The sequence below is a fragment of the Rhinolophus ferrumequinum genome, chromosome 8, assembly GCF_004115265.2.
Source record: "Rhinolophus ferrumequinum isolate MPI-CBG mRhiFer1 chromosome 8, mRhiFer1_v1.p, whole genome shotgun sequence".
NCBI lineage: Eukaryota > Metazoa > Chordata > Mammalia > Chiroptera > Rhinolophidae > Rhinolophus > Rhinolophus ferrumequinum.
The window spans coordinates 38,603,680-38,615,883 of NC_046291.1; the positions used below are offsets into that span (position 1 = coordinate 38,603,680).

The 12,204-nt window shown below is 39.5% G+C and overlaps 1 protein-coding gene across 3 annotated transcripts in view; it reads right to left on the reverse strand.

Annotated features, from left to right (window-relative positions):
- Window positions 1-2,808: 2,808 nt before the first annotated feature.
- Window positions 2,809-12,204, reverse strand: part of INPP1 (inositol polyphosphate-1-phosphatase) — a 28,157-nt gene continuing 18,761 nt past the window's right edge. For 2 of the 3 annotated variants that reach the window (XM_033111866.1, XM_033111867.1), the window contains exons 3-6: window positions 9,825-9,885; window positions 7,270-7,470; window positions 5,146-5,320; window positions 2,809-3,587 (exon numbers count right to left, since the gene is read on the reverse strand). In XM_033111866.1, the coding sequence (XP_032967757.1) occupies window positions 3,020-3,587; window positions 5,146-5,320; window positions 7,270-7,470; window positions 9,825-9,885 (1,005 nt within the window). In that variant the 3' untranslated portion in view covers window positions 2,809-3,019. The remainder of the gene's footprint in view (window positions 3,588-5,145; window positions 5,321-7,269; window positions 7,471-9,824; window positions 9,886-12,204) is intronic. The other variant, XM_033111868.1, reaches the window with a different exon arrangement.

Genomic DNA, 12,204 nt, shown 5'->3' on the forward strand with positions numbered 1-12,204 from the left:
CAATGTTTATTCTCTAAAAACAGGAGTCCATAGGTTGCCTCAAGCAACCTTAAAGTGATTGTTTGAGAATGTAACCAACCAACTATAGGGTAATTCTCAGCATTATAGCAATTTTCTGAAATATTTTGGAAATAATGGCTAGAAGTAAAGTTGTAGTTGATACATGTTTACAAGAATGCATGTAGATGAATTCTTGTCCAGTTCCTGTGTCCAATTCATTCATTAAATCACTTGACGCTTATTTAACACTCACTATGTGCCCAGGCACTTTTTTAAGCAATGGAAATACATGAGATATGGAAATCCCTTCTCTTTTGGAGCTAACATTCTGGAGTGGGGAGACAGATAAAATAAATTCTATCTTGTATTAGAAGGTCATAGCTGCTGTGGAGGGGGACATCAGAGAAGGGGATAGGAGGTGTGGGATGGGTGCGCGGATGTGGGTTGAACGATTGATGAGTAAAGATCCTACTGACATCATGATATTTGAGCAAAGTTTCGATAGAGATGAAGGAGGGAACCGTGCCGGTATCTGGAGAAGAGCTTTTCCAGTTAGAACAGCAAGTGCAAAGGTCCTGAGGTGGGGGGAGTGAGGGTGGCAAGTTCAGGGCACAGTAAGAAAGGCAGTGTGGCTGCAACAAAGTGAGCAAGGAGAGGGTAAGAACAGATAACTTCCTACTTCATGCTGGAGGGTTGTTTTGTTGCTGTTGTTGCTGTATGTTTTTTTTTTCCATTGCAGGGTTTTGTACAGAACAAGAGACATGATCTGATAGATGTTTGGAAAGGATCACTCTGGCTTCTGTGTTGCAAATAGACAGTATGGAGGTCAGTTAAGAGTTTATTGCAACAATCCAGGAGAGACAAGAAGAGGGCCTGACACAGGGGGAGGGGATCAGAGTGATGAGGACTAGCTGAAATTTGGCTATAATTTGAAGGTGAAGATAAGAGGGTTACCGGAGTGATGAGATGTGGGTTGTGAGAGCAAGAGAGGAACCAACGTGGACTTGGCTTCCCAGGGACTGCTCTTCTTGATGTGCAGTGGGTGCTCTTTTTGTCACCCTCCATCTAAGTGACCTGGCAGATTCAGCTCTCTGACAGTCTCCTAGAAAACACGCTGGCTGAAGCCCAAGACACCCGGTCTTCGTGTCCCTGGTCCCCTCCATCACTACCCCTAACTCCCACTCCCGTCAACTGAGCTGATGTTGACCAGTTGACTTCTTTCCAAAACTGAATATCCTGATTGTGTGTTTAATGGTAGGTTAATTAAATATAATAAAAAGTAATGGAACATGAGTTTGAAAACAAAGAATTGAAGGCTTTGGAAAGGGTTGGTAAAGGTGAGTCTTAAAAAAATTACTGAGTACGAGGCAATTGTAAAAATAGAGGGAAGATATTTTAAATCTGGAATGATTATGCCCTCAGATTACTTTGCAAATATTTTAAGTCCTTCCTCTACAGAAGTGAAAAGTAGAGATTATACTCACATAGGTGTGGTTTATGAAAGAAAAACAATGCAGACGTATCAGCAGACACATGCTCAAAGGATGGGCATTGGCTTACCTGAAAAGATTGACAGTGAATGTGTATAATAGATGTTCATGGGATATATTTGATTCCCTGTTCTACCCAGCTTTGTTTCCCCACTAAACTGACAAACTCCCTGTTCAGATGACATCGAAGATGACTGTTTTAACTGCATTTTATTGATACTTTACAGACTCTAAAATGTTCATATGGACAACGAAAGCTTTTTCTTGAATCATATTCTATTTTTCTATTCTGGTACATATCAGGGAACAGGACTACTTTCTGGGTTTTCATTTTTTATGTGTTTTGTAAAGAATGAACTCGTTGACTTAAAAATTAACCTTTAAAATTAGACATTACATGGAAAATATATACAGCTTGAGAGCCCACATCACAAAGCACAACGCAGGCTTTAAAATCTATAACCCTATCACTAAATAAATTGTTGAATCTGCTGTATGCAACAAAATACTATTGGAAAGAGTTTGACTGTTACTTTCATTTTAATTGAATATATATATACATATGTATGTATATATATGTGTGTGTGTGTATATATATATATATACACGTATACATATATATAATGTAATGACGTTGCAGAAATATACTTTGGCCCCCAGAGGGCGCAGTGTAGAAAGCAGTCAGAGCTGTTTGATGCCCAGGGCTGATAAAGAGAATCGGAAAGTGCTCTACAGCATTCAATATGGGATGCGCGTAGACACACAACTGTATGTATTTAACTCTACCCCTGGTTTCTGAAGTGTAGTACATATGCAAAAATTGCAAAAACCTCTAATTCTATTTATTCCCTTCTGCCTTACCTACTGAAATGGTGTGTGTGGAGAGTATTAGTGAGAGATAGAGGGAGGGTGTGTGTATGTGAAAGAGGGTGTGAGAATGTGTGTGTGAGAGAAGGACGGAGAGAGACTGAGAGACTGAGAGAGCATGTGAGAGAGTGGGAGGCTCCAGGCTTTAATTCTTGTAAGAAACACAAGAATACTGTTGAAAGTACATGAACTTGCCTAAATTATGCCTCCGATTCACAGTTCTAAATGTTCTGCCAAAGGCGAAAGCTGCAGATTTTCCCTTCAAGACAGGAAACAAAACATAAGCACGACCGCCTCTTATGCGCTCCCTAATATTTCAGTAACATTTTACTTATCACTCAGATGTTTAGAGGAGTTTTACTAATTGAGCAGGTCTTCCTCCTCGTCAGTATTGAAGTGTTTCAAGCAACACTGATAGCACAATATTCACTGTAAGAATGTCACACATCTGTTGAATTGCTGCATGAATGTCATTTATTTATTGAAATTAACATTATGCCATTTATTTATTGAGATTAACATTATTATGACACATAATGAAAAAATGCTCCTCCCAAGAGGAAGGTGAACGTTGACCATCAATAGGACAAAGCTATCTTCAAACGATAGAGATGGAGGTGACAGTTTCACAGTCAGGTCTGTAAGGACACCGAGGGGAAGGTTCATCTGTGTGTGTCCGCAGGTGGAAGGTTCTGGATGAGGAGGCTCAGGAACGTCTCCAGCTGCTTGCTTGATCTGTATGCAATCAGTCCTCCCTTGTTGGCCCACCGATCCACTCCACTGGCGCCTACGTTTTCCACATGGTACACCAGCTGTGGCAAATCAAGCCCCCTTTCGGGATTTCTAGCCAAGCATTCTTTTAAGTCTACCATTCCCCCACCCATGGCCCTGAGTATGGCATGAGCAGCACAAGAGTCCCACTTGAATGTGGTATCTTCTGAAAAGATGTAAACATCAACAAGACCTTGGACAACACACAGGCTCTTGTAACCAGCCCCAGCTGCCCGGAATATGCGATCTCCACACACCCGTGACAATGCAGCTTTGATAGTCTCCTTTTCACTCGTACTAATGACAGCTGAGAACACGTGAGAGGATTCCTCCTCAGAGCGGGTGTTTCCTGTTAGTTGGCCCTGGGGTTCACTGCCATTTCTTTTCGAGATGAGGGGCGGAAGGGAATAGATGTTGGTCCCCCTGTAAGAGAGGCCCCAGTAGCAGTGTCCTTTCCACCTGTGGAAGAGAACTTTCCATTTGTGGAGGTAGGTTATCACATTGGTTTTTTTATTATTCATGTCACTTTCCAACTTTATGATATGAAAAAATACAATTCTATTGAGTCTCATTGCCCTTAAATCTAGGAAGAGCTACCAAGTAGCTAATTAATGTCTAAAAATTACTCCTATGCATGCAGCTGTCTGTGTTGTTGCAGATTACGAATGCTTTCACTTATTTAGCATCATCACATCAATGTAGGGCAAGGCTAAAGTATTTGTGGGATTTCCAGGCCTCTAGGAACACACAAAATTTCATTGCCACTTCTGGCATTTAAAGATTAATAGGGAAAAAGATGAACAGATAATCTATCTTTACAATCTGCAAATCTTTTACAATCCTTATAAATTTGTCTTCATTTGGTAAACTCCTTGTCAATCTCTTACTCACGAGCACCGCTTTGGCTTTAACACCAAGAAAGATGGACGCCTTTATGGCAACAAAAATAATAATAGCGCCTATCACTTCTCAATGTTTGACTTACCGTATATGTTGGGTAACTCATGCTATTTACAGAAGAGGAAACTGAGGCTTAGAGAATATAAGTGTAAGAATGTGAGTCAGTGGTAAAATGTGCATTCAAACCCAAGAAATCTCACTCCAGAACCTATGCCACTACTTTGTCAGCCATTTCTAGGCCGTGATTACATCTGCATCCAGTCCCAGTTCTTTTAAATTTCTTAATGACCCTTTAAAGATAACAGAAACACATTTTCGGTTTGGAAGAAGGCAGGAGCAGGGGGAAAATGTCAAAATTCCAGAGGAGTAGTTTATGACTATTGAAGAGCAAACAATTCTTAGTTACCTGAAGCAACTCAGATTTCAGTAAAAATATGTAGTCCTATACAAATAGAACGACATGACCTACTTGAATAAACAACTGAAACCACAGGAGAAAAGCTTCTTGCTTCCATTTGGACTCTGCCATGTCCTGGAGTGGACCCCAAGGCACAGGCCACTGACCAGAGGCAGCGGGATGCCCTCTGTGCAGGAGTCCGTGGATGGGTGAAGAGGGAGGAGGTACTACTGACACATTTATAGGAAGCGCGCCCCACGGTCAGGTTCTAATCCTGGCCGTAGCTACTCTTCGTTTCTTTGGATAATTTTCACATTTCGTTTTGAATTTCTTCTAAAATTGTGTAAAAATTCAACAGGCTATATAGTGATAGCATCTATCTTGTTCCAACTGTATTAGAAGACAGTATTCCCACCGTTCTGTCAATCTGGTTTTGAACGGATTCTGGAAACAGGGAACAGGATTTCTATATTCCACATACAAAACTATGATTTCTCCAAGACACTATTTCTTTAAAAATTTCTACCAGCATGCCCCCTAGCTCCAAAGAAAATTATGCCAAACCCTAGAAAGAACATGAGTTTGAACTTGCAGACTTTTAGTAGGAACACCCCAATCTAGCGAGTCATAGGCACGTCACCTGGAGTGATCATCTTGACCATAAGCAAAGCTAAGGTCGCAAAGACTAAAAGGCATATACGGAAAGTGTTCGTCTTTTACCTGAGGGTGCTTAGGTCTTGTGATACGAAAGGTTGGTTGATGACCCCCATCAGGGGCACTCCTGTCTGTATGTCGTAGACACCGATTAATATGGTGACGCACTGAAGTCCACTGGGGAAGATGCCGTGGTTGGGTTTAACGTCAGCAGAACCTTTTATATACTGGTAAGTTGAATCTTTAAAATGAAGCAAATTTGTTTGGATTCAGGTCGTGATTATTTAGAAAATAATGATGAATACATCTATAAACTCTGTTCTATATCATTTCTTTCTTCCGCTAATCTAATAACTGCTATGGTCGGAATGTTTGTATCCCCCAGAATTCTAACTCCCAAAAGGGATGGTATTAGTAGGTGGGGCCTTTGAGAGGTCCTTCATTCATGAGGGTGGAGCCCTCATGAATGGGGTTAGTGGCCTATAAAAGAGGCTCCAGGGAGTTGCCTAGTCCCTCCCCTATGTGAGGACACAGTGAGGTGCTGGTTAGACGGCCCTCACCTAACCATGTTGGCACCTTGATCTTGGACTTCCAGCCTCCAGAACTGTGAGAAATACATTCCTGTTGCTTATAAGCTACATAGTCCATCGCATTTCGTTACAGCAGCCCGAATGGACAAAGACAGTAACCAATCAGGTTTTGCCTTTGGGTGTCACTTCTATTGAATTTGAACTCTTGTACTTCACTTCTAAGCTGCTTGTGTTTCATTTTCCTGACTGTATCAGAACTCTTGAAGGGAGAGGACATGTCTATAGTTCTTGTGGCATCTAGCATAGCACCTTGTATATAATGAACTCAAATATTCATCACATGTCAAAAGCACATAAAAGCTAAGAACTCAAGATAACTGGTAGGATTCCCTAGAGCTCTTACTAATCAGTGGACAGGTCCAAGCTGAATGGGGAAAGCCTCCTTCTGGGAACCTGTAAGGGGTTGAATTACCTTTTTGTTGTGGTTGTTGCTCAAATTAGGAGGAAAGTAATGGTAGCACAAAAGGGAAAAAAACAAATGGGGCTCCTGTGCAAAAGAAGCTGAGGAGCTTGGTTTCTCCCTAAGAGACATACATGCCAGAAGCTGACTGCCAACATTGAGTGAGTTAATAACACCCAATTAAGGACGTGCCTGGCAAAAAAAATCCAGCGAGCTAGCTAATAGCATAAGTTCAGGATAGAACCAAGAAACATGAGATCCCTGTCCCTCAGCAATCTTCACTGATTCTGATTTCCCCTTACCAGTGATAAAAAACTGGAAGAATCTTAGCTTGCATGTATAATCCACTGGCTGAATGTTCTATAATTCCTTGGTGATCGAAGGCATTTCTGTAATGTTATATTAATGTGCTTGTCGGAGGGGAAGCCTGGGGGAGTTTCCCGCCCAGTGTAATGAATGGTGCCAGTTGTGTTGGGTGGACTATGCCAGGCAGGTGGGAAAGAAAAAAAAAGGGGGACTTCTGACAATGAATACGTAGGGCACTGTATTAATACAATCATTTTTAAAACAATGAGCTATAGATGATGGTTCTATCACCATCATGACCAAAACAATAATGGGTGAGGTTTACACAGGGCTCACAGACCAACTGCTCATGAGTCATGTTCAGCTGTGTTTTGCGTGATCTGTACAGTCGTTTTGATTGTTTTCTTGTTTAATTGAATTAGCAGGCAGCAGTTAAAAATGAGAGATCTCACTAAAACCTGGACTTCAGTTTCTTTTTAAAAGTCTGAAGATCTGGACTGTACTCCCCATAGGGCAGCCATCCGCTAGAGCTGAGTGCTCTTTAATTGACCGTGTGCTCAATTAGTTATGGCTGCTGTCACTTCTTGTTTAGCAGAGTGGCCCCTGCAGTCTTCCAGAGGTGACTTAATTCAGGGGTATGTGTGTGTGTACGTGTACATGCAAACACACAGATACAAACACAAACATCTGTTATATGTAATATACATGTATTTACAACACAACACACCATAACATACACCTCAGGTCTTCATTTATCATTTTAAAACTTAAAAAATTTTAAAACGTCCATGAGAGTCAAACTATATTCAATTTTTATTTTTCTAAGCCCCCCGCCCCAAAGATTACTAAAAAGAACAAATGAGCAAGAGCAAACGCAAGATATCCTCTCCTTACCGATGGGATCCACCCAGATTCCCAGAATGTCATGTGGAATGGTGACCTCAAGCGAATCCAGAGTTGGGTCAGTGAAGGCGACATCCTGATGAACAACCTTGGCTAACGCTTCAGATGCCAACGTGTTACCATTAAGGACTTTGCTAAGAAGCTCTACTGTTTCTTTCTCCGTTGGACACAGTCGCAAGGTAATCTTTTCTCCTAGAGTCAAGGCAAACTAAAAGTCCTTACATTCCAAGAGTTTCAGGGGAGAAAGAACAACGGGGGAGGAGCAAGCGTTGTGCACTTCAATTAGGTGAGGGCAGTGTATCCCCACCAGTGGTCCCTAGCCTGGCCGGCTGCCAGAATCACAGGGGCTGGGCGGAGGGGGTCATAACGTCGCAGATGCCCAGAGGTCACTCATGCATTTACTGTGAATAGTGAGGGATGGGTTCCAGAAACCAAAGCTTCTCCCCAGAGAAATGCCCACATAGGCACATGCACATAATTTTGTATCCAGTTTAAGGGGACACATGGGCCAGTTTAAAACCCCTGAATCCTGAGTCCTTGATAATCAATCTTTTATTCATGTTTTTTGTCTTTGCACTTTTCATATACATAGGCCACCCTGTTGTGTTTGAATGTTATTGAAAAGAACGGAGGTTTTCATTAGCACTCCAAAGTGCTTCTACCTCTTTTATGGTGCTGCTCTTAATGAAAAATTGTTCATGCTCAGTACAGTAAGATAACTTGAAGTATACTAACCTTTAATGGAGTAAAACTGTGTGACTCTAAATAACATACATAGAATAGTTCTCCTCTGTGAAACTCACTGGAAAGTGGGATGTAAGCAAATGAAACTATAATTTACAAAGTCTGGGTGCTTTACCATCCCTTTAAGCATGCCTCTACTTTGATTCTTGTTTAATCTGGTTTCCAGCTCCCAACAAAAGTCAGGAAGAGGCTGGCAAAAGTAGACAAATTAATAGCAACAAAAAGTTACAGCAAGGGAGAATATAAACTTATAAAAATGAATAAAACAGCACTTTGGGGCTTTTTAGGTATATAGACAAATACTCCTCGCTACCCGAGCCATTCCAAGGACCAGCAGCATCTGCACCACCTGGGAGCTTGTTAGAAATTCAGAACTTCAGGCCCCATCCTAGACTTACTAAGTTTTGACAAAATCCCCAGGTGATTCATATGATCATTCAAGTTGGGAAAGTGCAGTAGGACTATTACAGTGATGGCTCTGAATCAGCAAGCAACATTCACTTAAATTTAGTCAAGTTAAATTCAAATTAAATTAGACTTGAAGTTGAGGAAAATACTACTAATCGTTGCCACTTACTAAGGATCTTCTCTGGGCTCAGGAAGAGTCATTCAGAGTAGCAAGTCATATCACATCACTTTCTTTGCTTAAAGTTCTCCAGTGAATTCCCATCACACTTAGAGGGAAACCCAAACTCCTTCCTACGGCCTTCCATGATCTGTTCCTGCCTCATCCACCAGTCCTCCCCCCTTCTCTACATTTCGGTCCCTCCAACGTGCAAAGCCCATCTCTCCTTCAGTCCCAGGAAAATATATGGGGAGTGCCTTTTTGCCCCTATACTAGAGAAATGAAATAGTAAAATAACTGTTTATTAAGTAATCAAACAGGATTTTACATGTAGGATTTCTTAGTCACAGGTGGTGTTTGGTTTTTTTTAACCTGAAGTTTAAATGAGATTTCTTACTGTGTGTCACAGAATTAATTGCATTTTAACACACAGCCCATGAAAGAGAAAAAAATTTTCCAGAGTTAATCCAGAAATTAGTTTTTTCCTTTGTAAATGTGCCTCTAGATGTTTAACTTGTTGTCACGGGATCAGTGTTTAAAGTTCACTATTTTAATCTTCTACCATTAAGCAAACAAAAAGCTCAATCTGAAAATAAAAAGGTTTATCTGAAAAGAATCAGATGGAGATTTTGATGTTCTCCGCAGGGAACATGGAGGTTCATCATCAAAGGAGAATCTGGCACACAGAAAATTAATTAAATGAGACTTAAAACTTGGTACTGAAAGGAACCTTTTTAGTTAGTCCAAGTCCCCTTACAGAGGTTCTGAGACCAGGGAAGTGAGGAGGTGATTTGCTCAAGATCACACAGTAGCCAGGGACAGGGCTTCCCCACATTCTCAGCCAAGGTCCATGAACTCCCAGGAGGCCCACAGATGGGTTGAAACCGTGGACTTGAAATTGTCTGAACAGTTGTGTAGATGTACATTTTTCTGCGGCATCTATAGCTTCCATTAGATTCCCAAAGGACCATGCAACTTTCCGAAAGTATACATTAATTAAATGCTACAGATTTATATCTAAAATAATACTTGTGGACTTACTAAATAACTCTAAGATACCATATTTTTCTAACTTAAATGGAACAATATTCCGAGGTATTAAATGGAGTTTAACATTCAAATATATTGTCATTTACCCGAAAGCCTTCCAAACATCCATTTATTTTATAATGAAATTGAAAATTAGAATATTATATGATCATTAAGTTATAAAAATACTTAAGATTCGTATACTTACCCAACTCATTAGTAAACTCATTGGATTCTTCTCCAAAAATTGTTTTTTCCAAGCCTGGAAACTGAATGATTCAGACAGAGTATGACAAAAAGCCAAAACAGTAACAATAAAAAAATAAAACCCACATGTTCAATTCTGAATAGGTTTCCATTTTATATTGCAAATTAAATAGCACAATTAGATCTGAAATTTAGAAATTTACAATTCTAGAAATCAACCTAAGTATAAAAAAGTATCAGCTTAGTTCAATCCTTAGTTTTCTAATATTTTCTTGCTCCGTTGCCCCTTTAAAAAGTCTAAATCATGATAGAAGTCGGGTTTCCTTATGTCCTGTTGAGTTTGCGGAAGAATTTCTAGAAACTTCATCCTTCTGCTTCAGGGCCATAGAACTAGAATATTTGCAAAGGAAATATATTAACTTTTGCTCTTAATTAGCACCCTAGTAGCTTATACAAGTTAGTATTATGGATCAAGTACCTAAAATTATTACTTGAGACTGGAAACGAGGGGTTAGAGGATAACATTACATTTTGTTTTCATTTTCCGGTATGTTTTCTTCACCTGGTGGAGGTATCATTCCCCTTCAGGATAGGAAGGTGATACAGCAAAAAAGGAAGGGAACTATTTTATTGACCAATAATTTATGCATCAATATAGAATAACAAATAAATGGAGCTAAGAATGTTCTCTCATCTTTTCATGACCAGGAAGCTTTCATGTATATTTTGCTTCTGATCCTCCCTCCCATAAAGATACTTTTTCCCAAAATCTGTGAATTATGATATGCGTTATGGTCTCAGGAAACAAAAGCAAGGAAATGCTTCAAATATTTGAACTCGGTCATTTGCAGATGGCCAATAGCTTTCATAGTGCCCACAACGGCTTGTTATTTTTCAGTTTCGAAGAACAGTGCAAGTCCGCAGGGCTGGCGATGAGCCTGTTCAGGAAGGGCTGCAGCTCAGTTCCCACGCCTGCTCACAGCCCTGTTTCTGAGGCTACAGGATGTGAGAGTCATGAAACCACGATATTTCGTGGAGCCAAAAGTGAACATCATGGATTTGTTCCTAAGTCCTGGCATATATACCTCATCAATGAGCAGTTGCCTGAACTTGTTATAATGCTTTGGGGCAAATATTAGCTCATAAAAGTTAATGTTGATACGTTTCTAATCCAGTTGCTCAACCATTCCATGTACCCAACTATTTTGATCGGTAACAAATATAAACTTGCTTCATTTAGTTTATTGGAGCCAGATAGTATAGCACATGAAAAAGTATTGTTTGTAGAGGTTTCAAGGAGTCATTTATTCTCTCTTCCTGCCTGTGGTCAAGATTTCACTTAAATGATTCCAAATGATTCCCAATATTCTGAGAATTTCATAGAAAACTATTCCAATATTTTATAGTGCTTTCTGTCATAAAGTTCTATCCTCCCAGATCTAAAAAGATATATATCATTATTAGATCACGTAAAAGGCAATATAGTATTGCAAAGAGCAGAGACTCCAGCCAGGTGGCCTGTGTTCAAAATCTGGCCCTGCCATTTGCTTGCTGTGTAACCTTGGGTAAGTTACTTAACCTCTCTGTGCTAGTCTTAGCCATTACATAGGAATAATAGTTCTTCATAAAATTGTTATAAGAATTAAAAAGTTATATATGCCTTTAGAATAGTGCCTGACACACAGTATTCATTTATAAGTGTCTATTAGTGTTATTTTTTATTATTATGATTTATGAATACAGTTTTCCCCTCAATCAGCTGAAGATAGCTAGAATTACAATTGTTGTTAGTTATAAACAACGTTTTTCTACTAGAATAAGGGGTACTTTAAATCTCCAGGACTCTACAAGCCTGTAACAAAGGCAACCATTAGATAAATGATTACGTCAAAAAAGTGGGACTTAATATACTTGTATCAAGTAAAAAGAAGTTATAAAATAGTATGTTCTCATCTCTGTTGAAATAAATTATATGTGCTATGCATACACACACATAGAAGGAAAACATGCTAACAATATTTAGCAAAACATAGCTGTGGTTTTCTCCATTGGTGGGATTAAAAGGATTATTATTTTTACTTATTTTCCAAAGAATGTGTACTATTTATTAAAAAGGAACTCATTAATAAGTGACAAGTTCTATACTAAAATGTTTCTCTTTAGCTGTTAGAATTGTGACTTTTATTTCCTTATTTGCTTTTCTGTGTTTTTAAATTTTTCTGCAGTGAACATTTTGGTAATATTGTAAAACACAAGGGGGTAAAAAAAACTAACTTGTTTGTTTATTTGAACCCAAGGTGCTTGTATTATGGGGGTGGGGTGGGGGGCATGCTATTCTATCGGGACAAAAACCACAAGGGCAAATATTTTGCAATGACCTC